The sequence below is a fragment of the Monodelphis domestica genome, chromosome 6 (assembly GCF_027887165.1).
Source record: "Monodelphis domestica isolate mMonDom1 chromosome 6, mMonDom1.pri, whole genome shotgun sequence".
NCBI lineage: Eukaryota > Metazoa > Chordata > Mammalia > Didelphimorphia > Didelphidae > Monodelphis > Monodelphis domestica.
Window position 1 is genome coordinate 67,689,386 of NC_077232.1, and position 26,276 is coordinate 67,715,661.

The window sequence follows — 26,276 nt, forward strand, 5'->3', positions numbered from 1 at the left end:
AAGTAAAAATAGAAAAAGGTTCTGATCTTTTTTGTAGTAAAGAGATAGATCAATGAAATCAAGGATATGAAAATAAAATCTTTTGCTCCAGTAAGATCAAGTTATGCTGTTTAAGTACTTCCAAAATTTTATTGGGAAATGTGTATGATGACAACTAAAAATATCATAACACATGAATTTTAAGAACTCAGTTTATTATGTCAGTAGTATGCAGAAGGGAAACTAAAAGCAGTGGGAGACCAGAACCAGAGACCACAAGATAGTAATAATCTTGTTTTAAAGTGATGAGGATAGTGAAAGGGAGAAAGGATGGAATTTAGGTTTGGTGACCAAGGAATGAGAAGTTATTACTGAATCTGTTTCCTTTTCTGTGAAATTTAACTTTGAAGGGGTTTATCAGATAGTAGTCCAATGCCAATGTATATAGTGATACTCTAAAGAAGTTTCCTGTAAAAGGCCTTTTCTAAATAGCTTTAACAATTATTTTTCATAAAAGAGAAACAAAATGGATTCAGTTAAATGTAATTTTATTATTTTAAGTACAACATAAGCCAAAATTTATGCAACCAGAGCAGAAGCTGTGGATGATTCACTGCAGGGAAGGAAAATAAAAAAGGTATTACTTTTAGCTCTCCATGTCCCCACCCCCCCAAATATCCCAAATGCAGCATTTTAAATCAAAACAATTAACTCTAAATGGCAAGCCCACCCATCAATGCAGGGCAGGTTCCTAGGTTCAGTGAAGGGACAACCACAATGTTTAAACACACTGCACCATGCAATAATATCCAGATAAGACTCACCACTTCCAATAATGATCAATACTCACTATTTCCAATTGGGTGGGAGCACTCTCTTGGTCTTATAGTACCGAGCCAGACGGTGAATTCGGCTTTCATTGAGAATCAGACGGAATTTAGAATCTTTATCCTAAAAATAAAGCAGTCAAAAATCTTTTAACAACTAATATCTATAGTTTTCAGCATAAATAAAAACTCAAACATCGAGTCTTTTTCAGGCTAGCAATCCAAGAAATCCAAGATCCAAGGAAGGTTTGGTCAATACTTAGAAAAACCAGTCAGCTAGGTGGTACAGTGGATGTAGCTCTGAGCTTAGATCAGGAAGACCACAGTTCAAATCTGGCCTCAAGACACTAGCTGTGTGGACAAGTTACATAACCCAGTTTGCCTCACTTTCCTCATTTATAAAATGAGCTGGACTAGGAACTTGCAAAATAGTCCAGAATGCTTGCCAAGAACACCTCAGATGGAGTCACAAAGAGTTGGAGATGACTGCAACCACAAAAAAAACTCTCTAAAATACTAGGTAGTTTAGACCATTTAAGAAGCACGCACACATATTCATTCAATGAACCATATTAACCATGTCTGTCACTCAAAGTCCTTTTTAGGTGATCAAATCACTTGGTGCAAACAGGTTTTGGTAAGATGAAATTAATTCTCCTTTTCAAAAACATTTCAAGGAATAAGAAGGCTATTTAAATATATTCTCCAAAATGCCATTCATCTAATAAGTAAAAAACAACACCACACATCAATTTCTTTAATTAATTTCATCAAATAGGAACGACAAGTTGTTTTACCTTCCTATTTCTCTCAAGATGCTTGCGTACAGCAACAGCTTTCTTAATCAAGTGATAAAGATCCTCAGGAAGATCAGGGGCAAGTCCCTTGGACTTCAGGATTCTCAAAATTTTGTTGCCAGTTACAAATCGCACTTGTGCCACACCATGAGAATCTCTGAGGATCACACCTGAAAGAGAAAATGATGTTGAAATAATCCATTCAAAATAGCTTGAGATTTAGCTGAAAACCTATGGATATGAGAAGTTATCAGTGGAATAAGCATTGGATGTGGAGTCAAACAGTGGCTTTGGCACTTGGTACATGTGACCGTGGCCAAACAATTAAACTTTGGAGATTTTCTAAATGTAAAATGAGAGATGTGAAGAAAATTACTTTCCCAGTCCCAATTCTGTTATCCTCGACTTTTCATCATAAAGCACATACATCTTAAATGACTTAAAAGGTAGCATGGTAAAGTGGTGAAGGAGGCAGGTGCAAAGTTTTCCTTAGGCAATGAGATCGTGGCTGAGCAAGTTTTTCTATATTTACAAAAATGGGGAAAATAGCCCTGACTTGCACAGAGTTGTTAGTTCTTTTTCTTTTTTACTCCTAGTTGCTAATAATTTATCTAGCACGTACTAAACCTTATTGGTTGACTGTAAGGAGTAAGGCAGCCTCAGAGTAAGACAAGATGAAACTACACTGGCTGTGTGAGCCAACCTCTTAATCTTCCAGCTCTCTGGAACTCAAACTGTCTCCTCTTTTATTTACATCTAATGGAATGCTGGGCCAGGAGTTAAAATTCAGCCTCAGTCACTTACTAGCTGTGACACAGGGCAAGACATTTAATTTCTATCTGCCTCAGTTCATCTATAAAATGAGGATTTTATATCCCCCTCCCTTACCTTTCAGGGTTATGAGGGTAAAATCATTATTGTCCATAGTAGGCCCTATAAACTAATAAGCTGTCCTTATTACTACCATCACCCATGAGAATGGGTGCCCTCGAAGGCAGGAGGCCGGTCTTAAAAATAAATCCATACATTCTGTTCTAGAATTAGTACTGTGTTGTTTCTAAGGTAGAAGAGTAAGGGCTAAGGGCTAGGCAATGGGGGGTTAAGTAACTTGCCCAGGGTCACACAGCTAGGAAGTGTCTGAGGTCACATCTAAACCCAGGACTTCCCTCCTGGCACCCCCCAAGGAGGTGGGTCTTGCAAGCACTGACTACAATTTGACTGACCGTTGGCCCTAGGTGTCTCCCGCCCCCAGCCCTGGCCACAGTCACCACAGAATGGGAAGTGTTCTGATGGCATGGGGCAGGGCAGGCCGTAGGTTCCCCCAACTCACCGATCTGGGATGGCGTCAGGCCCTTCTTGGCCAGCTTGTAGATCTGCTCCTTCACGTCGTCCGAGGTGAGCTTCAGCCACTGTGGCGGGCGGGAAGAAGCTCAGGATGAATGGGCCGAGAGCCCACTGCGGCCCCCTCCTCCTCCTCCCCAGCCCGCCCCTACCTTGCCCTCCACGGCCCCCCCCACATCCCCAGACCGGACCGGACCCTCACCGTGGGCACGCTGCGGCGGTACGGCAGAGCCGACTGTGACAGGCCTTTCCTAAAAAAACCAGAAATGTTTAAGGTAAGCCCAGTTCCCGACTCCAATAGCCCGCCCTGTACCCCTAGCCCTCCCTCCTCGTAACCTGGCCCCCCCTGCGACCCCGGCCGGGTCCTGGCCACTCACCCAGGAGCGTGCATGCGACCCATGATGGCGACGTTCAAGCAGCGAAAGAGAGAACCGGAGAAAGGAGGGCAGGAAATCACTCGACTCGGCGGAAGTGACGCGTTCTCAACAGTACAGGAAGTGACGATACGTTTAGAAGGGCCTAAGAGGCGGAGCCTTTCCCCTGCGTGGACCACTATTGGGGAACGCAAAAGTTTGCAACTACAAGTCCCAGCAGGCAGTTCTCCCGTTTGGCTCACTGGGAGCTTTGCGGCAGTTCCCCCCCTCCCCCGCGCTCTGTCTGTGTGCTCCACGTGGTCGCTACAGCGGAAATCCTTTGGGAGCTCGCGTTGCTGGGCCGCCACCGCCCTGAGCTGGTAGAACCCCTAAGGGAGACTCTCTCGGGCAGGACTACTTTCTCTCCTGTCCTTGCAGTCGATAACTTGGTTGTTTGATTCCAAGGGGGGAGGGGAGAGGAAGGAAGGAAAAAGCGCCTACTATGTGCCAGGCACTGTGCTAAGCACGTGACCAATGTTATCCCGTTTGAGCCTCACAACAGCCAGGGGAGGAAGGCACTACAATTATCCCCATTTTTACAGTTGTGGAAACAGACAGGCAGCCATTAAGAGACTACCTGAGGGTTACAGGTCGTGGTCTCAGGAAGCATTCGAACTCACTCCCAGCCTAGCTGTCCCCATACTACTTTCAAAGAATTTTCAGTCTACCAAGAGCCTGTATATTTTTTTTCCTAATTTGCATTCCAAGCCAGACTATACCATACTGCTGACTTTTGAAAATCCAGCGCTAGGGCTTAAGAGGCCATGTGGTGAAGTGGGAAGAGAGCTAGTCTTCTGGTCAGGAAGGCCTGACATAATGACTGCGGGGTCACGGGCACAATGCTCTAGATCAGGGGTCCCCAAACTTTTTACATAGGGGGCCAGTTCACTGTCTGGCAGCCGGATGGAGGGCCAGACTATGAAAACCTAACCCTAACTTTGACCCTAACCCTAACCTGGCACTAGCATACACAGTGCAGAATCCCCTCCCCCAGATCACTGCTCTAGTTCTAAGGCTCCACGCAAAGGATTACATCACCGGAAGTAGTACCATATGTGAGTGATGCTGTGCTTTGGGAAGCTGCCACATACAGGGCTTCTCTCACTGACCACCAATGAAAGAGGTGCCCCTTCTGGAAGTGTGATGGGGGCTGGACACATGACCTCAGGGGGTCGCATGTGGCCCACAGCAGGCTGTAGTTTGGGGACCCCGGTTCTAGATTCCCTAGGAATTGGAGTAAGGGGATTGGGAGAGGGCTTCATTCTTCTGGACCTCCATCACCAGGCTTGTTGCCTAATTGTGACTCTTTCTGGAATGCTTCTGTCCGGCATTTAACTGGATCTTTCTCTAAGGACCTTCTCCCCATTTCCAGGGTAGAGGTCAGACAGAAGTAGATTCAGCTCATTGTCATGGATATTCCATTCCAGCTTCACAGATGAGGAGAGAAGGCTAAGTGGTTTGTTCTAAAATAAACCAGGTAATAAATATCAGGCAGGATCTGCACCTGAGTCTTCACCCTTAAAGAGCCGGTGTTCTCTCTGCCCTGGGCTATGCTGTTTTGCCAGGACACCATTTCTCTCCTGATTCAGCCTGGGGTACTGCTGTCTTTTAACATGCCTACTACTTTTTCACAGGTGACCCGGAGCAAGTGACCAGAGGCCTGGGATTGTTTTTAAACTGTGTATAAGCAGCAGAGGCAGCGTTGTATAAAAAGTGTCATTTCCCACTAAGTGTGTAGGTTGGGAAGTCAATCTTGACTTCTCATTTAATATCTCACCTGTTCATTGGTGATGATACTTGCACTACTCATTTCACAGGGACAGTGTAGGCTAGGAGTTGAGGCAATTTAACAGTGAGAAAAGCACCGAACAGGGTTATCAGAATGTAACTCCCCTCTGTCCAAGACCCGAGTTTAAGTCCAGACTGGATATATGAACTTGAGTCAGATTGCAATTTCAGCAAACACCCCTTCTGTTAGTAAACTGAAGGGAATGCTTTACCTCACAGAGTGATTGATACATGGCAGGGAACACACCAGATTAATGACTAGTTAGCAAAGTGCCATGGTAAAATGAAAACCTAGATGAAAGGATTTAGAATTGAAAGGGGCTTAAATCAACTTTTTTTTTTTAAGTGCTAGGAATACAAAATGGAGCAAGTCCCTTGACCTCAAGGAGCTTACAATGTAATGAGATCATTTAATCCAATCCTCTCATTCCACCAATGAGAAAAAAAGGCCTTGAGAGAAGGGGCTTTCCCAGAATTATAGAATAAAGCAGACCCAGGAATTGAACCCAGGTCTAAAGACATATATAATAGCAAAGCAGCAGTCTAGGATTTAGAGTAGTTAAGTTTTGGGTTTATGCCTTCCACCATGCTATGGAAATGTTTCTAACACCTCAAAGGCCTTCAAGGCTTCTGTGACTGGAAAAGCTTAGAGTCCAAGTAGAGTGACAGACTTTGTTTATATTGTTACCAAAGAAGCATAATTACTAAGATGATCAATGGAAAATGAATTTTTCAGCCAGAATAACTAAGAAAGACTAAGCCAGAGGAGGGGAAGTGTTATATTTACAAAGTCACAGATATTTAGGATTATAAGACCTTTTTAGTTTTTATGAGTGACCAAGGAACAAGTTCATAAGATATTCCTTTGGCCTGGATGGTTTAGGACATCTGTCTGAGATGAAAGGACTAGATCAAATAAGAGGCAGGTGGACATCTGACTGCAGGCCCTTGTTCAAATCCCATCTTCTGGGAGTCTTCTGAACTCTGGGTCCCAGTTTCCTCATGTGTTGGACTTGATGAGGCCTTTAAAGGTAATTCTTAACACATATTCATGATGCTATGGTCCTAGAATCCTAGAATTCTTTACAGATCTATGCTGTGGCAACACAGGGGGAGTGTATGACTACTAGTAAAAGAACAAACCTTTCCAACAGAAATGAAAGATTTTTAATACACACATACATTCTCTCACACACAAGCACACTAAGTTCACTTGCCAATATTTTGAACTTAAATTTCTAGTGTTTACAAGTTGACTGATGACAATTGTGGTGCTTTATTTCAGAAGGGTTTAATACAATTATAAGACAATTACAGAGTCACATTTAATCTCTTGAATACATTTAAGGTATTAAAGGAAATAATATACATCTTGACTATTGACACAATATAATTAAAATATTTGGTTCTTATAGTTAACATGAGACTAACTCACCGTGCTGGTTATTTCTTCATATATGCACTGTTGTCACAGTATGTGAGTAAATATTATAGGAACTTTAAACCATAGATTATGAAAATGGTGCTATACCTCCCTTTTCCCTATGAAATAGGAATAGCCTGCAAATATCAGAAATAAATGTTTCTTTGTGAAAAATTCACAATATTAGAATTCTAAAAAGAGCAGTCAGTTTAAGGCAGGATACTGAAACTTCTATGAAGCCTTAATCTTAAAAATAGAAAAATGAAAATTTTATTAAAGACCATGCATGCATTAACATACTAATATACCTAAGGATCATATAAAGGCAGTAAAAAAAACAAACAAACTTCAGTGCAGGTTCTACATTGAGTTTTCAGTAGAGAAAATAAGAGGTCACTGTTCTTTAAGCAAGCCATCATCCTCACAGCTCTACCGGTCAGCCAAAAAATAATAATTTTTTTTGGCTGCCTACAAACAACAGAATTCTTTTTGTGTGACTAAATATAAAGTATCAGTTGTTGTGTGAGTGCTTGCAAATTGTCTCATTAATTAGTGTCTTGGCCAGCTTCTGATCCCACTTGCATTCATTTTTCATGTTTATTTTTAATCAAAGGTTTAAAACATATCTTTAGAAGTTCAATTTATTTTAAATCTATCAAGAGTAGTGCAAAGAGGCTTAAGTCAGTGCCATTCTTCTCTAGTTTTTGGTGAGGGCTGATTACATTTTACAAACAAGGAAATATCACACTAAATGTTTAGTAAAAAAGGGACAAAAAGGCACAATAATGAGAGAAGCTGAGGAAAATCTTGTTAGCACTTGTCCTGAATTCTAGTTAACTATACAGTACTAATCATAATATACATTTTCAGACAAGAATCAGATACCTTTTATAATTGCAAAGCAATGTTTCAAAAATGTCTATTTCTAATATTTGTGCTATAAGACACTGTGCTATAATTGACTGCAAAAAGGCAGTTCATATTGCTTCAATTAATAATGAAATGTTTCACAAAAACAGTATTTTGCTTTCCTGGGGCTAAGTGACTTGTGGTTCTATTGATGGAATGGAGTAAGTCTCAAAAGCATCAAGTGAGCAGGAAAAACAACCTAGGAGCGCTCCTCATATTACATACTAAGTTACTTACAGTTATTTAAACAAATGATAAATTCTACATAAAAAAGAAGATTTTAGTTTGGACACTAAGTGATCCACATTTTGATTACTCTATTTACTATGTATAAAGGCATTTCAACATTCCAAAAGAAAGTCTTCTACAGATTCTACTTGAACAATTATTTAACAAATGGACCATTAGTGTTAGGCACCAAGTAGTTTCAAGTGTTCTTTCCTCTTCCCCCTCCCCACTTAATGCTTCTCCAGTTACAGTCTGTTCTTTAACTATCATCCTTTGTGCAAAACAGGAGGTACATTTCACAGAAATCATTTCATGTGTGGGGATCCCTTAATCTGATTGTTCCTTTCCTAAAACTGTCATTTTACAAGGAACAGAATTTAAACAATCAGCATATCTATACCTTCCTTCATTTAAATAAAAGTTTTACATTTATTCCTGTGAAAATTTGTTTATAAAGATTCATAGAAAACAAAAACAAATTAAAATGACAAAAACATTGTGTGTGTGTGTGTGTGTGTGTGTAAAAGTAAATCTATACATGAATGATATTTATGGGAAGTTATTAAATTATAATTCCATCTCTTCCTAAGGTGGTTCTGAACTTTGTTAATTTACTGAAAATAATTATATACATATGAATTTCAATGTTTATAATAATGAGCAGTAAAAATATCAGACTAAGGCATGTTTCCCCACTTAGGTCTATACTTAAAACCTCCAAATACCTAGTTCTTAATGTCCTAGACATCTAATCAAGATCTGTTTTGATGATGTTTTCATAGTATGCAGGAAGTTGGGCCACAGGTAAAAAGCTGTCACTTGTATTGAGGGATCAGAGTGTAGGTGCATGATGCTTAGGCTTTAATTCATTTCACTAGGCTTAAGCTAGGTTTGTAACAATGGAATGAAGGTATTTTTCCTGTACATTCAACTTTCATTCACATCAAGTTACTGAGTAACTAACAGATGTCATATGCACACAATATGACTGAATGGATGTCATTTCTGTATTCCAAGTGTAGCAAGTGGTTTTTCCATGGGAAAAGAATTAGTAGATGCTTAATTCACAAAGTAAAGGCTTTTCTTTTTTGGTTTAGTAATTGGAAAGATATAGAAAATATTTACTAATGAGTATGTCTAGAAAAACCACCAGAAATGAGGTACCAGGGAGGGAAGCATCTGAAGTTAAGGCACCATTATTTACAACTTCCATTGTTGGCACTCACTCTGAAAAAGGTTTTAAAGACATTGGACTCCAGGGTGTGGATAATATAAAAAGCAACACTATCCATTTTCTTACTTCCTTCAACTTTTGTACTACCCAGTAGTTTTTAACCATGTTCTATTTATGACAGTAATGAAAAAAACAGCAGGGCATTTCTTTTGCTAAAATTATATACCTTTCTCTGCTTTGATGTTTTCATACACACAATAGTGACTAGAATGTAAAAAGTAACAGCGAGGAAAATACATCAAATTTGCAGGGTGGGAAATAGAAAAATAGGAGGTTGAACTGATACAGTACAATGAAACTAAGCCAAAATTATTACTCTGAACAATTAAGGATGGTTGAAAAATTTCAATATCAAAAAGCACATATTTTAAGAAACTGGTAAAAAAAATTAAGTTTGGGATTTGCAGCATCCCATAGTAACTTTAAAAGTATAGATGGCTCCCATAAAATTCCATCATGCTAATTTTGTGATGGTTGGTCCAACAGATGTGCTGAAAACACCAAGTTTATTTAATGTCTTAAATTCTGTCCAAGTAGAAAAAAACATAAAAAAGTTCACAAGTCAGCAGGGTTCATTCATCTCCTCTTGCTTCCAACACTGGCGAATTTACAAATATAGTGTTGCCGTCAGTTGATACCATTTAACTGTCTCGTTGCTCAAATTGAAATCTTTTAGAGGCAGAGTTATTCCACCTAGGAAAAAATTCTCCCGTAAAGATTCTGCACTGAGTACACTTAACTGAAGTTCTCTTTGTCTCAAAGTTTCTTTGCTATATCCGCTGTATATGAGCTGCAGTTCCAAAAAAAGAGAGAGAAAGAGAAGAAATGAGTTTTCCTTGGTTTAAGAAACACCGAGAAAGGAGAAGGAATTGCATTGGAAGGGTGAGAGGCAAGAGTTAGAATGCTTATAACTGGAGGGAAAAGACGTTAGGTTTTCTTCAATGCTTTGTTTTCCTATATGAATTTATAAACCATGAGACATAGTAAACTATTCCATCCAACTGCAAACTCACTATGATTCTGTTTATAGAAAGTATAATTCAAAGACTTCTAATTTGGAATGTGGAAAAGCTTATCACAAATACTATGCCCCTTGGAATTCTTCCCAGGAATCTATGCTATAACTTATGCAAAACACCTCCCTGACTTGTATGTCTGGCTACTGAGTTGAAAAATCTTAACAAAAGGATTGGAGTTAACAGTATAACATGGGTCAAATGTGACAGAAGAAAAAAATTAATGTGACAAACAAGTTTAACTGACTTCACTAAATAATCTACTAAGATTTTTAGACATCTTTTGGATCTCACAAAACTTTCTCAAACATTTTTCCACAGTTGGTTTTTAGTATTTAGCATTGAAAACATAAAAATGTACCAATAAAGTAATCATGTATGGGGTTTGGCTCACCATTTCATTAAATGTTGGGTTTCTAGTTTTTCGTGAAATCTTGGTTTTACGTTTTGATGTTTTGTGGGTATCTGGAAGTAGATACGTTTTTACATAAGGATTTGGGTCCGCCCCATCTTCAGTAACCTATGAAGAAAAACACTGTGAATATTTTTGCCAGTGTATACCTTTCACATGTATTCAATTCAATATGTTTTTATTGAGCATCAAACAATGTGCTTAGGCCTTGGGTTTTAGACAAAAATGAGGCAGTTCATGTCCTTGAGGAGCTTATTATTATCTACTAAGAAGAAAATTATGTACATGCATATACATATATGTAAAATATATAAAGAGAAGAGCATTAACAACTGATGTAATCAGAGAAGGCCAGAGGTGCTACCTGAGCATGCTGCTGGAGAAAACAGGAATGCTCTATAAAGCAGGGGTGTAGGAGACCATTCTGGCCATGGGAGAACCACTGCACAAGACTGAGAAATGGATTACACAATGTGATAAACAGGGAATGCTAAATAGGTCAGTTTTTCAGGAATATAGAAAGTGTGAACAGGAATAATGTAGATCATCCTGGAAATAAAGGGTGGAGCTAGAGATTGACAGGATTTAAATACCAAACAGAAATGGTAGTCCTCTTCCTAGAGGCAGCAAGGAGACAATAAAGCCAAAGAAAGGGAAAGCCAGTAAGTGTGCTTAACACCAATTTGGCAGATTACATAGGACAGACTGTAAAAGAGAAGTTTGCCTAGTACCTGATAGACAACCCCCCCAAGGTGCCATTTTATGCTCTATAATCTATCTCTTCTATTTTAGGCATTTGTCCTTTGATTTTCTTATTAGTTCCTGTAGTTCTAATCCTTATCTATGCACAGATGTGTATATTTTTATATGTATATATTTAACTCTAATTTCTCTGCATTTTCATCTACCTGCTGGATAACTCTACCTAGAGGTCCTAACCAAAATCTTAAATGCAACATTAAAAACAACTAAATGTAGTCTCTCTAAACCTATCCCTAGAATAATCTGTCCTGTTTCTGTTGATAGAGCTACTGATCCTCTTAGTAAGTTGCAAATATTTATAATTTTGGAGTTATCTTATCCATATCTAATTAGATACTAAATCATGTAGATTCCATATCAATAATATTTTTTGTAACCATTTTCTTTAATCTATTCTCAATGTTGCCATCCAAGACCAAGGTTACATTTACTTCTTTTCTTGGCATGACCATCAGAATGATCTCAACTTCTCTGCTTTAAAATTCTAATTTTAGCATATAACTGCTGAAATAATCTGCCTAAGGGAGAGGTTTGATCATCTCCTCCTCAAAATTCTTTAGTGGTTCCCCATTTTCTCTAAGACAAAAAACAAAATTAAGTTGGAGATTTAGAGCCCTTGCTTGGCATGTACTTCCTTTTCATCACCTCCCAGAATCCTTCTATACCTCAAGTCTTATCTCAAATGCCACCTCTTTTATAAAGCTTTCCTGGATTTCTCCTAATTGTTAGTGCTCTCTCCCTTCCCAAATTTTAATGATTATATTCAATTGTTCAAGAAAATACAGATTACAAGAGTTGAACAATAGATGAGTTATGTGGGGAATAATGTTGACTTGAAATATAACCATTATAAAAACAAAAAAATGATCTTTCTTTATACTTGCTCACCAAATCTTTGATATGCATCACCATGATGAATAAAGTGCCATTTCGGTAAGAGATAGACAGTTTTACTGCTCCTCCTACCTGGCCAGAGGTAGGACTCAAGGGATTTGCATCTGAAAAATAAATGTTTTTATCTTTATTTTAACCTTTTGCTATGAAATGAGTCCAAACTACAATTAATAAATGTAAACAGTTTTCTTGTTTATGCCTAACAGAAGATCAAAGAAGGTAAAATGGGAAGAGGATAATTACTTCACATGGCTTTTACAGGAAGCATCATCAGAAGAAGGATTGAAACACATGTTCTTTGACTCCAGAGCCAGTGATATTTCTGTTCTATCATGTATATCAAATGCTTTGAAAACTCTGAGGTACAACACAAGTTAAGGTATTATTATTAAATATGATATACTTCAATCCTTTGAAGATCTGTGATTTTTGGTTTAATTCCTCTAATAAGAATCTATCGCAATTTCTTTATGCCTTAGTAGTTTAGAAGTGGCCAAAAATTCATTAATCTAAGGGCAACATGGTGATGAACTTCTCCAAATTTGGCTGGATGAATTTTTAGACAATATACAGTCTGTTACCAGGCCCATACTCCTAGTGTTTAGTTTGGTAGGACTTGCCAGACAATGTATTGCAAGGCCAGAGCCTAGAATATGCCTCAATGAAGCATCACAGGAAGACTAAGTAAAAATAAATTTGATAATGAGTAAATAAATTAGTCAACCAAAATATACAGTTGTTATTTGTAAGCATTTATAATCTGTTAGAAAATCCTCTCCAAAGAAGAAACAGATTGGCTGGAGAGATGATGGAAAAAAAATTCACATATGTTTTAGCTATAATAGATATAGGAAGATCAGCCTGAATATCATGTGTAGGTCTTTTGGAAAAGGCAATAATAATTACATGTTAAATTACACTTTATAACATATAAAAGATATTTATAAAAAAGCTCATTTAATCTTTATAACAACTGTACAACCAATTTACAGAAGAGGAAACTGCTGATTAATGATTAAGTGACTTGCCCAAGGTCATACAGCTGTTAAATGGCAAGGCCCAGATGGAAACCAGGTCCTCAGACTCAAGTCCAGGGTTCTTTCTATGTCACTTCAATGTCTTTCAAATATTATCTACAAAAGGAGAGGAAACAGTTTACCTGCAGATCTAGCAATTCCTTCAGCTTTCTCATCACGAAGTAAAGGATGGAAAAATGTGCAAACAAGATCACACTGGGTTTGAAGAGGGAAAAAATTGCTTGTTAGTTTAATAATTATTAAGCACACTGGAAATAATAACATATATAACACAGTTATAAAAATCACCTCTGCAACATCTATTGAAGCAGTCATCAAACTCTGTAAATAACTGTTCAGCTCAATTTTCCTTTTGGCTGCTACATCTTTTATGTGAGTTCTACCCAGGACCATCCTATTAGGAAAGCTAAAAAATAAAAATAAAATTAAAAGTTATTCTTGTGTATATAAATTGCTCATTCAAAGAGAATAATATTTGCCCCTAAATTATGTCTTCATCCTGAAATTTATACAAAGTCACAACTTACAATAAAACATCTAGTGTTTAAACTCAAGAAAGCACTAATGTTTTTATGTAGCTGAGATGGGAAAGTTCAGTAGTCCATTACTTTAAAATTTCAAAAGATGAATGATTTTATTAGTGAATGTAGTCTTGTCACACTGCTATAGCTAATAAAAATCATGAGGCAAAGAAAAGTGACCAAAATACCCAACATATAACTCAAGGAGATTAAAGACAGAAAAAAAAGATCTAGCATATATAAAAATAAACATAGTACTTTTGATGGTGGTTAAAAACAGGAAGTTGGTGTCAATCAACTGGAGAATGGCTGAACAAAATGGCATATGAATATAGTACCATAGAGAAAAAACAAGCTGAGTTCAAGTGATATGAGAAAATTGATACAAAATTCTGTAAAATGAAGTAAGCAGAACCAGAACAACAATATACCCAGTACCAAGGATATAAACTTTTTATTTTAAAAAAATCATTAAATATTCAGTATTTCCAGAAATGATTGTCAGAAAAACAAAATTGATCAATAAAACTTATTTCAAAGTTTCCAGACAAAATATCTTCCCAAATGCCACTACCCAACAAAAATATTCAATAGTCTAACAACAGACCTTTGATCCTCCTCAAACTTCTTCTCACCAATTTATCCATTATATTATAGTCAGAATAATTTTATTTACAGATAGATCTGATGCATGTAATTTATTCCTCTTCTCAAAAAATTTTCAATGACCCTACTCTTCTAAACTCTTCTTCTAAACTTCTCTTCTTCTATCAAAGGTATTGCCATGCTTCTACTGTCTCGGGTTTGTGATCTCAGCATTACTCTCAATTCTTCACTTTCCTTCATCCTGACATTGATATCTCACAAAATCTCTTCTCTGGATTCACACAACTACCAGTTTCATTCAGGCCCTTATCACCTCTTACCCAGACTATTTTTACATCCTCCTTATGGATCTTCCTGCCTTGGAATCTCTAACCACTTAGCAGAGATTGGCACATAGTAGGTCTATATAAATGCTTATTCCTCTCCATCCTACAAACTCGCCAAAGTAGTTTTCCTTAAGTACAAAAGTCCAACTCTGTCACTACCCTAACTGAAAAAATATCAGTGACTCTTCCTATTTAGGATAAAATATAATAACCTACTCTGTTCAGCTTTCAAAGCCATATATAACCTGGCCCCAATTATGTTTCCAGTCTCTCTGAACTATATACTCCCTCCCTTGAATTATGCAATCCAAACAAGCCAGTCTTTCTGTTCCTCACTTTTGATACTCCATCCCTTATTTTGTGCCTTTGCCCTGGATGACCCTGTACACCTGGGATGAATTCCTTCCTTCCTTTCATAGCAGCAGCAGCAGTAGCAGCAATAGTAGCCTCCTCATAGCTAGCATTTAGATCACATTTCAGGGTCTGCCAAGCATTCTACAAATATTCCATCTGATTGTCGCAACAACCCTGGGAAAGTGCTTCCTACGTACTATTTTACAGATGAGAAAACTATGGCAGACAGAGATGAATGAACTTGCCCAGGATCACACAGTAATTGGATTTAGATTTAATTTCCTGACTCCATGTCAACTAGCTGATTCAGTCTTTCTCTCTTTAAGAAGCAACTCAAAACCATCATCTGTAGAACGTCTTTCATGAAGTTTTCAATTGCTAATGCCCTCTCTTCTAAATGATCATGAATTGAACTATTTTATATGTTTGGATTTATTATATTTATCCTGTCTTTTTATGTGTACTTTCTCTTCCATTAGAATGTAAGATCATTTAAAATTTTCTATTTCTGTAGATTGATTGAATCAAGTAGGGAATATCTGATTCTTTGTACTTGGACCCCAGCACCAAGTACTGGCACATACTAGGTACCATGTTGGTTGACTGATCCCTCAGTAAAATATAAGCTCCTTGCCAACCACTAATGATCTTTCACAGTATATTTACTGCCTCAGGAGGAAGGGGAAGGAGGGAGGGAATCTGAATATCAAAATGAGAGAAAACAATTGTCAAAAATTATTTCTATATGTAATTGAAGAAAAATTTTTTTAAAATTTTAAGGAAGTGGTATATATGTACTAAATAATATCACCTATTAGTCATTTTGTTTGAAGGCTCTCTCCTCGGTGCTCCCCCCAAAACACATGTAATTTTCTATATCATTTTTATCATTTCTAAATGTAAAAAAATTCCTAACTATATTCTATTTCAATTATCCTATCTAGCTGTGCTCATAGACCTCCAATAAAACCTTAAACTGCTACCTTATAATGGTATAATTAGAATAAAATAGAAGCGATGCTAGTTGAGCCAAACAAGAAACCCAAATGTTCAGAGCGATTCCAGTGAGCCAGAGAGATGCAAAAAGGCTTCTACTATTGGTCAGTAATGGTCTGTATGTTATTCAAGGACAAGCCTGGCTAAGAACATTTGAGTATTACCATTAGAATGCTGACCAACTAGTAATTTTCTCCCCCTAAAATCACAGAAACCCATTAACCAACTCATCATTTTATATGTGTGTATATATATATATATATATATATATTTGTATGTGTATATATATATATATATATATATATATCGAGAAATCTCTATTAGTGATTTTAATGGTATTTCTTTTTTTAATGGTATTCTTAAAGTCATTTTGATACCATTAAAAAAATTTTTTAAACCATATTTAAAAAAAAAAATAAACCCTTACCTTCCATCTTACAAGCAATACTATGTATTGGTTCTAAGGCAGAAGAGTGGTAAGGGCTAGGCAATAGGGTTCAAGTGACTTGCCCAGCTGGGAAGTGTCTGAGGTCAGATTTTAACCGAAGACCTCCCGTCTCTGGGCCTGGCTCTCAATCCACTGAGCCACCCAGCTGCTCCCGATACCATTTTTCTAAGATTATTTCTTCTGTACTTAAAAAAAGACACACTGAAGTTAATAAATCTTTACAAATACAGAAGGAATAATCATAGAAAAATTATATTGAAGTGGTCATTAAGTAAAGTTGGTGATAAAATACTATTGGGTTAAAAGGAATAATGAACTGGACGAATTCCATGTGAACTGGAATGACCTCCAGGAATTGATGCAGAGTGAAAGGAGCAGAACCAAGAGAACATTGTACACAGAGACGGATACACTGTGGCATAATCTATAAGGATGATATTAGAAATTAAGTCTTGTTATATTAGTTTAGAGATAAGAAGGAGAGAAGCTGGCTTGAGAAAAAATTGGAGTTTGAATCAGATCTGAGAGTGTCAGTTTCAAATGTTTTACAAGCTGTAGATGTTTGTCATGATTTACTATTTATACTGTCAACATAAAAACTTTTCAATTTAATTTGGTGATATAAAGAACATTTTTTAAGTTTATTGTTAATGAAAAAGGTTGAATACATACCCTGGTAACTTCCAAAGAGGAAAAAGAATACTAAGTTTGTTGTGAAGTTCCTGAAATTCATCAAATGTTCGGAAGACAAATGATGGTTCAATTTGTCCTTCTCTCAAAATTCTTACTACATAAACCTGAAAAAGACAATACCTAATACTCAACATTAATATTATAAATAAAGTTTCTTCTTTCCAAATATTAAGAAAACCTGGGATGGGGCAGCTAGGTGGCTCAGTAGATTGAGAGCCAAATTTAGAGATGGGAGGGTCCTGAGTTCAAATATGACCTTAGATTCTTCCTAGTTGTGTGACCCTGGGCAAGTTACTTACCCCCCATTGCCTAGCCACTACCATTCTTCTGCCTTAGAAACAATATACATTTTTGATTTAAAGATGGAAGGTAAGGGTAAGGGAAAAAAAAAAGAGAAAACCTAGGGCTAGGTTATAGAATGTAGTTGTATATAACCCAGAATACAAAAGTGTTCACATAGGAGCATACATATAAATATAGATTTGAAGCTGAGACCTTAAAAGGTATTTTGTTCAGTTCTTTCATTTAGATCTGCCATCAACTAGGAAAACAGTGAGCAATACAGTGCTTAGTATCCAAAGACCAGTTTTAAATTATTAAGAATAAGAAAGTAAAAAAGCAATTTATTTCTTATTTATTTATTAAATTCTTACCCTTCTATTTTAGTATCAACTCGAAGACGTATCAAGGACTAGGCAATCAGGGTTAAGTGACCTGACCAGGCTCATAGAGTTTAGGAAGTGTCTAAGGCTAGACTTTCAATCCAGGTCCTCCCAAATCAAGCCCCGACTCTCTGTTTACTGTACTACCTAGATGGCCCAAATAGCCATTTAATTAGAATATTCAAAATAATAAGTTAGGGAACCAGATATTAAATAGCTAAACTGCAATTCACTATATACCCAACATTGGACTAACACCTTACTTAGTGACACCATTTTAGTTTAGCATTTAAAAGGGAGATTTAATCCTTACCTTGGGTCTTAGAATCAATACTGTGTATTAGTTCCAAGGCAGAAGAGCAGCAAGGGCTGGGCAATGGGGGGTTGGGGAAGTGGGTGTGTTAGGTGACTTGCCCAGGGTCACATAGCTAGGATAAAAGAGATTTTTAATTTGGGTACCTGTGGTTTTTATGGGACTTATAATTCTATTTTAAGGAGCAAATAACTAGTGATAAAGACTCAAGAAAACATCAAGAGCACTAAAAATACTTTAGTTCCTTGACTTTAGATTATTCATTTAAAAAAATATAGATATCTTTAAGATACTTCAGGAACTATTACAAAGAAAATGAAGGGGGATAGGAAAAGAAGTCAATAATATCTATATATAAATCTACTAACAATTCAAATCAATATAACTTACATAATGTTTATCTGGGTTGTATTTCTTATGGTACGTAAAAACAGAAACTTCTTTGATTCGGCCATCTTGCTTAAAGGAGTATGTTTTGGGAGAAAATGAAAGAATGGGCTCATCATTAGAAGGAAGTCCAGAAAAACGAAGTTGAGCAAGGTTGTGAATGAAGAAATTAAATTTTGTAGCAATACTTCCCAAACTTGATTCAATCAACCTACAGAAATACCAGAAAATTAGAAAGCAATTAATGCTAGCATGTTTACATGACTTTTAAAAAGAAGCAAAATAAATTAATGTATTTCAAGCAAGGTTCTAGTTTTCTACCAGATTCCCTTTCTTAAACAGGTTAAGTCCAATTATAATGTCACAAGAAAACAAAAATTTCAGGACAGTGACTCTAGATCATCTTCACTCCCCCCAACCCCAACAACAAGTATTCATTTTACTAAGCCCTAAAGAATAAAGGACACTTACATAAGTATCTGAGGATGATAGGACATGAATAGTATGAAGCCGCAATGTTTATTCCATCTATTTTATTCACTAGGATATTAACTACCTAGTAAAGTGAACAGGAATAAAGGCTAGTAGTTGTTCCTTTATTTAAAAAATATTTGATTCCACAATTAGAAATTCAATGGGATTAATTTCTTTTCCAAAATTAATGAGGGAAAACAAAAATATGTTCATTATATACCAAAAAATTAATAAAAGCATTCTTGTCGGTAGTGCAGAATTGGAAACAATGAGAATACCCATCAACTAGAACGCATTAAAAGATTAAAAAGCTGTTATATATAAGAAATAAAAATAAGGATTTCTGAGAAACAAGGGAAGATTTGGTGTCCATTATTTATATAATACTTTATGGGTTGCAAAGCAATTTATATACATTATCTCATTTCATCCTTACAACAGCTCTGTAAGGTAGATGCTATTAATAACTGCTTTTACAGATGATGAAACTGAGGTTGAGAGAGTGACTTGCCCAAGTCATACAGCTTAGAAGGTCTGAGGTAAGATTTAGACTCAAGTGATCTAGATTCCCAACATCTAGTGCTCTATGACTATACCACCTAGCTGGGAAGATCTGTATGAAATGATCTATAGTAAAATAAGGAGAACCAAGAAAACAATACTTATGAATCCAACTAAGTAAGTGAAGAGATTTCTAAAAGGAATCCAAACTTTGTGTAACTAAAAATGGGTGATTTAAGTCCCAGAGAACAGATAAAAAACCATACATTTCTCCTTTGGTTAAGTCAATGATTTGAATCAGCAAACATTTATGAAGTGTATACCATGTGCCACAAATCATGCAAATTACTAAGCCTGGTCTCAGGGAGCTCACAGTCTAATAGTGGAGACAATACAAAAAACAATTCTACACAAAAAAGATACAGATAGGAAAAACTGAGAGAGAAGGTGCTACTATTAAGGAGTTTGGGAAAGGATTCAGGAATAAGGTGGAACTTTAGCTGAGATCTAAAGGAAGCCAGTGAAGTCAGTAGGAAGAACTTAGAAGGATCAAATATGAGGGGCAATCAATGAAAATGAATAGAGTCTGGATAGTGTCAGGTGGCAAGGAAGAGAGTAAGGAGGTCAGTGTCCCTAGATCATAGAGTATGTGGAGAAGAATAAGGTATAAGAAGACAAAAAAGGTAAGAAGGGATCAGGTTATGAAATGCCTTCAAAACCAGAATATTTTATATTTGACCCTGAAAATGATGAACAGTGACTGGAAATTCTGAATAGGGATAGGATGTTGTGGTCAGACCTAGGCTTTCAGAAGATCAATATGGAAGATGAAGTGGAGTAAGGAGAAATCTAAGATCTTTCGTAGAAAGATGGGAGAATACTTGGGCTCAATATTACATATATTGTTAGACAGGAGTGACTTTATTAAATACTTTTGTGAAACAAAGCATAACAGATTTTGTTTCAGAGTAGGATTCAATTTGAAAAGTATTTTGGGCTGAGGGGGAGGAAGGGGAGGTATCACCAAAAAGTCTAGATGTTAAAAATTAAAGGCATCAATAAATATTTTCTTAAGCTTCATTCACATTGTACTAAAAAATACTTTCATTAGAAAACCAAAGCAAGGTCAGAAGGAATTCTGATAGAAAAAGGAGAAAAGATAATTATTGACCAAGAAGATGGGGCACTAAGGCAGCATGTGTCTGGTCTAGCAGGAGGTAAAAAGGTAGGAGAAAAGCTTAAGAGAAAAGGTGATAAAGACAAATTTTGCCTACTTTTACAGTTTTGACAGCAGAGGAGTCACTGAAAATAATTACTGGTATCTAAAGTAGGATAATAGGATTAATTGGCCTGAAGTAAGAGAAGCTGAAGTTTGTGATCTTCCACTCAGCCCAGAAAGACCATATACCTACAAAACCTTCCAGTGCCTTGTGGTTATGTGAGTGATATTGAGTTCTTGAAGCTTATGGCCAACATAAGTATTGGACAGATCTTACCAAATTAGAAAAGCTCTGAGTCTAAGTTTGGTGAACTCTAGTCATAGAACTACAGAATCTCAGAGTTGGGAAAGAACTTCAAAGGTCATCTAGTCTAACCGAGACCTAACCAAAAATCTTTTCATATTTCAACAAGAGATCAACTGATTTTTAATGGAAAACCTCTAAAGTTCTAAATTTTGGATCCAACACTTCCTAATTCTGAGCCTGGGCAAATCACTAACCCCTAATTGCCTAGCTCTTACTGCTCTTCTGCCTTAGAACTAATATGCTGTATCCATTCTAAGACAGAAAGAAAGAGTTAAAAAAAAAAAGAAGCAGCAGCAGCACTAGTCTAACCCTCCTCTATATGACAAATCTTCTTAAACCAGCTAAACATCTTCAGTTTCTATTGATCTTGAGACTCTTCACCAACTTGGCTAACTGATAAAATGAGTTTGTTATTTGTCCAGGACAGGATACATACTTGCCCTTCTCAACTAGGCTCCATAATTCTTTTAATGCAGCCTGAGATTACATTAGCCTTTTTTTTTTTAACTCTTACCTTTTATCTTGGAATCAACACCAAGTATTAGTTCCAAGGCAGAAGGCTAGGCAAGGAAAATTAAGTGACTTGCCCAGGGTCATACAGCTAGGAAGTATATGAGGCCAGATTTGAACCTAGGACCTCCTGTCTCTAGGCCTAGTTCTCTCTATCCACTGAACAATCTAGCAGCCACCCAAAATCACATTAGCTTTTAAGGGTGTAATATTACATTGTGACTCATAATGAACTTATAGTTCACCAAAATCAAAAGGTCTATTACAAACAGTTACATATCTTCTTCATGTGGTATTCGTGTTTTTGTTTTGTGTTGTTTTTTAAACTTAAGTATAATACTATATATCCCAATTGAATCTTTTGACTGATTAGATTTAGCTAAATATATTCTAGTCAGTTAAGATCTTTTTTGATCTTGATTTCATCAGTGTCAGGTGTGCCTCCCAGCTTTGTGTTACCAGCAGATTTTAGTTAAAAATGTCATAGGCATCTTATTCTACATGATAAATGTTAAAATAGCACCACACCAAAAATGAACCCAGCTAAATGTGGAATAAGATCATCACCAGAATAATCCATTTTTTTGGCTTTAGCGAATGAATACTTTCTATTTAAGTGGAGAAGGTATAGTATCCTATATCAATGGAAAGAGTACCCAATACCAGTATAATTATAGATTCCTTGAACAATAAGCATTAGAATATATTGACTTGGGTGAAGAGATAGTATCTAAAAAGTAATTTGTAAAATTTTTATAAATAGAACTAAATTTTAGTTGTCCTTTGGTTCCTGAAATTTAAAAGACAAAAGGCTTCTAGGATTTAGTACTGAAATGGATCTCAGGTCATTCAGTGTTATTATACTTAAGACTAACTTGAGGTCCCCTCAAAAGTTGAATGACTCATTCAACATGTAGTAAGTGACAGAGCCTAGACACTCTTTCTTTTGCATCTTCCAGTGTACCTATTTTTCTGTAAAAAGGTCTTTGTAGTATTTGGTTGTTTAAACTAAGGTACACTTAGGGTAAAATCAATGAAAGCATTGATTTTGGTTCTTTCTCTAGTATGTCAATCTTTGTTTTTAAATTTTAAAAAAATTTGTATTTTTTAAAAAAGCATTACATACCTTGTAAAGAAAATTGTAGCTTCTGCATCTGTAGTTTGAGGTTGAAGAGCATCTCTGACATATTTCAAGTCCTGAATGCTTGTAAGTTCTGGTAACCCTGAAGGAATCATCTATAGAAGCAAAATAAAGGAAGTCTGAGCTAACTGGTAAGTTAATTTTAAAAACCACTCAAACTACAAGTCATTTAGAATAAAAGACACAAATAGAACATAATTTAAAAATATTTTTTAACTTTTGCTATAAAGTGAGGTCTTAGATACCATTTGTTCAACTCCATTCTACAAATGAAGTGTAGAGATTAAGCAAAATTTGACCAAGGTAAGAACCAGAGCAGAAATCCAGTCTCCTTGCTCCTAATTTAGTTCTTTTTCGCTACCATATCACTTTTGGTCAACCTACAATATTTGGCAATGGGCCAGCATTGGAGTCTGATGTTATAAATTCACCTTCTGCCTAGGATACTAGACTAGCTGGTGTGACTAAGGGCAAGTTATATAACTTTGGTGTCCCTGGACATTCTCTAAGATCATAGCTTATAGGTTGGTTTCTGTATGAAGTAAAATATCTCCATCCCTTGGCACCCCAGTGTTGGGACAAAGGAGTCACAGAGTCACATGTAATGTTTGACAATCTGACAACCTGGCATAATGTTGTCATGAAAGGGCAGATGGCTGATGTTTGAAAGTCACTGGCCAAGGAAAGGGAAAACTTACAGGTTTAAAAAACGAGTACAAGAAGGAGAGAGGTCTCTTTGCTCCAGTACCTGTCTCTGGGCTGGTGTGCTCAGGCTGCAATAGAGGACTAGATTTTTTTTAACCTAAATCTAGAAAGGCTATAAAGCCCCTCTTTTTTCTATTGTCTCTATTAATAAATGCTTATAAATCTAGTAATAAGCCTCCAAAGTAATTTTTATTTATAACATTGATGATTAACATTGGTGGATTGTGTTTCCACCAGAAGTACCCCATATTCACAACACCTCAGGTCCAACTCCTTCCCATTCCTACCTTCAAATATTTAAGGACACATTAGTGACTTTCTCAAATTTTATACCAAAATCATAAATCTTATATTTAAAAAGTAGCAAAGTTACCAGTGAAAGAAGATTAAGGAAGAGGTTTGTTTGCTTTCTTATCAAGTTATAGGCCTGGCAACAGAGGTCCACAAACAACTGGAAACGAATGGTAGGCTTTTCACCTCCATTAATGACATATGCCATATCTGAGGTTAGCACAAAAGGAGCCCGATCTCTGTTTTTAAAAACAGCAAAAGATGCAGAAAACATTTTAGAATGATTTTCAAATTATACTATTGAAACTACATGATTATTAATCAAGATGATATTGAACCATTAACAACAACTCTAAGATAAGGAGCTTGCTTGTTAGGCTTTAACATTGAGCAGTTCTGACCCTACCAATCTAAATTAGTCTTTCATATATTAAATGAAACAGTAATGTTAAGTGATTGAAATAACCTATGTATTTTGATGAATCAATAATATCATCCCACAGATGGATGAAACACAATAGTGTAGCATTTTTTTAGAGTTTATATTTTTATAAAACTACAAATTAAATTATATAGGTGTAACCACAGGTACATACAACTTGCAAAATGCAAACTAGATTCTGTTTATACAAAGTATTAAAAAGAATGGGTCAACTTAAAAAATAATTAGTAATCAGGAAAAGTAGAAAGCTTATTTATCTGGGTTTAATCAGAAATCATTAACTCAGGATTCTTTAAAACCAGTTATTTAATCTGATTTAGTAGCATAGCTTATCTATTCATCATAACTCAAACATTAAATTCATAATCATGCCAACAATAAGCCACTTAATAGTGGCTAAGCTTGGGTGATAATTTTTAAATGTCTCGATTCTAAAAATTCTTATTTAAACAAACCTTTTAAAGCTACCAAACATTTGTGCATGGCCCAAAAATTTTCCGAAGTCAATGTGAAACATATGTCCTGTACTTCGTAGCATTATATTGTCATTGTGCCGATCACAGATACCTAACACATAGGTGGCTACACAGCATCCAGCACAAGAATAGATGAAATTCTCTGAAGCCTGTAATAAGAAAAATTGTAGTTATTGTCAACTAGGGGGAAAAAACTATATGATTGTGTTATTGAAGTATCTTTGCCAAAGAATAATTCACCTATATTAAAAAACAAACAAACCTATGTTTCCTCAAAGTTCCATATCATGTAATGTTCAAGTCAATGTTTTAATAGATATATATAACTATTTTTAATATACATGTAATTGAATTCTTCCCAACCAATTCCTTCCTTCTTCTAATTAGCAGAAATTCCTCTAGCACCTACAGATATCTAATCTCTGACACAGGATGTTTTCTATTCATTGGCAATTTCTTATGCAGTTGGACAGCTAACTGTTGTTTCAATGTGCCATTTATGAATTATGGCAATTTTCATGTCAATTTCATGGCATGAAAAAGGTGAAAAGTATATTCCAAATTTTCTTACTTTTTTTGGAGCCCTAGTCTCTCTATTTTGCATAGGTTAGAAATTCAGTGGCTACTTACCCATCTAATTCCTATACCAACTTTCATGGAAGCTTTAACCAGCTCCATTTTTCTACCTTGGATCAATTTGCCTCTCTTTAGGCAGTTTGGTGCTCTCTACTCCCAGGGGGAATCACCATATTGGGTCTGGACTTAAGTGTGGTCATCTGATTGGCTTTAGCCCTACTATAGGTAAGAATTCTCAAATTCAAGCAATCCAGAAACCATACACCCCAGCAACAAGGACTATTAAGAGGTACCATTACATTTGGCAAAAGGTACCTTTTGTCTCAGAACTCCTCAAATCAAACTAAATATCAGCTCAATCTATATCTCACAACATATAACAATGAAAGTAATGAGATAAAGGGCAGCTAAAGGGCTCAGTGTATAAATAGCCAGACCTGGAGTCAGAAGGACATAGTTTCAAATCTGACTTTAGATACATCCTGGCTGTGTGACCCTGGGCAAGTCACTTAACCCCAATTATCTAGCTCTTACTGTTCTTCTGCATTGGAACTGATATTTAGGATCAAATTTAAGACAGAAGATAAGGATTTTTTTAAAAAAGGAAAAAATGAGACCAGCATTTTTAAAAATCATAGTACTTATCTGGCATTTGTAGTCATTGTGAGACAAGTTTCTTGATATCATAAAGCCATGCAAATGCCAGTCCAAACTGTCCTATATAGTCATGTATTACTTACATTTTTACAAAAAGGGAAATAAGGAGATATGCAATTCTTTTGGTAAATTTATTTATCTTTAGTTTTTTCTCTTGACACTAAATCTTCAGTCCATATGTAGGAGTCATTGAACATTTAAGACTCCAAACTGAGCATAAATTTTGTATGGCACATAAAATCCTCAAGTGCATAAGAGGGCACACTTACATTAATTAATTCTATTTTATGGTGATGGTGGCAAGCAACTTACTGAAATCCACAGAGAAATCAAAAATAGGAAAGACAGTTTTCTGCTTTCCATTGCAATGTGGAACCACATTAGAAAGCAAAAGTGACTTTTAAAAGTTACTTTAAAAAGTTGGAAAGACCTTCTGCAATTATCTACTGAAATCGCTAGATGGTGCTCCTGTGTTAATAAGATAAAATGGTGCTATCACCTTACTAGAGACAGGGAAAACTGAGAGCTACTGAAATTGACCAAAAGAACAACATATGGAAAAGTAAAATGCTACTTTTTTTTAGGCACCATCAAATGAGTAGCTAGGCAAA

At 36.2% G+C, this 26,276-nt stretch overlaps 2 protein-coding genes across 7 annotated transcripts in view; both read right to left on the reverse strand.

Annotated features, from left to right (window-relative positions):
- Positions 1 to 510: 510 nt before the first annotated feature.
- On the reverse strand, positions 511 to 3,471 carry RPS13 (ribosomal protein S13). Its single transcript, XM_001366831.4, has 6 exons — positions 3,322 to 3,471; positions 3,147 to 3,195; positions 2,934 to 3,012; positions 1,604 to 1,773; positions 830 to 930; positions 511 to 592 (listed from the first exon to the last, which is right to left on the reverse strand). The coding sequence occupies exons 1-6, from the start codon at positions 3,342 to 3,344 to the stop codon at positions 559 to 561; spliced, it is 456 nt and encodes a 151-aa protein (XP_001366868.1). The 5' UTR covers positions 3,345 to 3,471; the 3' UTR covers positions 511 to 558.
- A 2,931-nt stretch (positions 3,472 to 6,402) lies between these two features.
- Positions 6,403 to 26,276, reverse strand: part of PIK3C2A (phosphatidylinositol-4-phosphate 3-kinase catalytic subunit type 2 alpha) — a 140,803-nt gene continuing 120,929 nt past the window's right edge. For all 6 annotated transcript variants that reach the window (XM_056802194.1, XM_056802195.1, XM_056802196.1 and 3 more), the window contains 10 exons: positions 24,412 to 24,581; positions 23,597 to 23,753; positions 22,504 to 22,613; positions 18,370 to 18,577; positions 16,984 to 17,108; positions 13,349 to 13,466; positions 13,183 to 13,255; positions 12,018 to 12,127; positions 10,350 to 10,475; positions 6,403 to 9,729 (listed from right to left, as the gene is read on the reverse strand). In XM_056802194.1, coding sequence (XP_056658172.1) covers positions 9,547 to 9,729; positions 10,350 to 10,475; positions 12,018 to 12,127; positions 13,183 to 13,255; positions 13,349 to 13,466; positions 16,984 to 17,108; positions 18,370 to 18,577; positions 22,504 to 22,613; positions 23,597 to 23,753; positions 24,412 to 24,581 — 1,380 coding nt within the window. In that variant the 3' untranslated portion in view covers positions 6,403 to 9,546. The remainder of the gene's footprint in view (positions 9,730 to 10,349; positions 10,476 to 12,017; positions 12,128 to 13,182; positions 13,256 to 13,348; positions 13,467 to 16,983; positions 17,109 to 18,369; positions 18,578 to 22,503; positions 22,614 to 23,596; positions 23,754 to 24,411; positions 24,582 to 26,276) is intronic.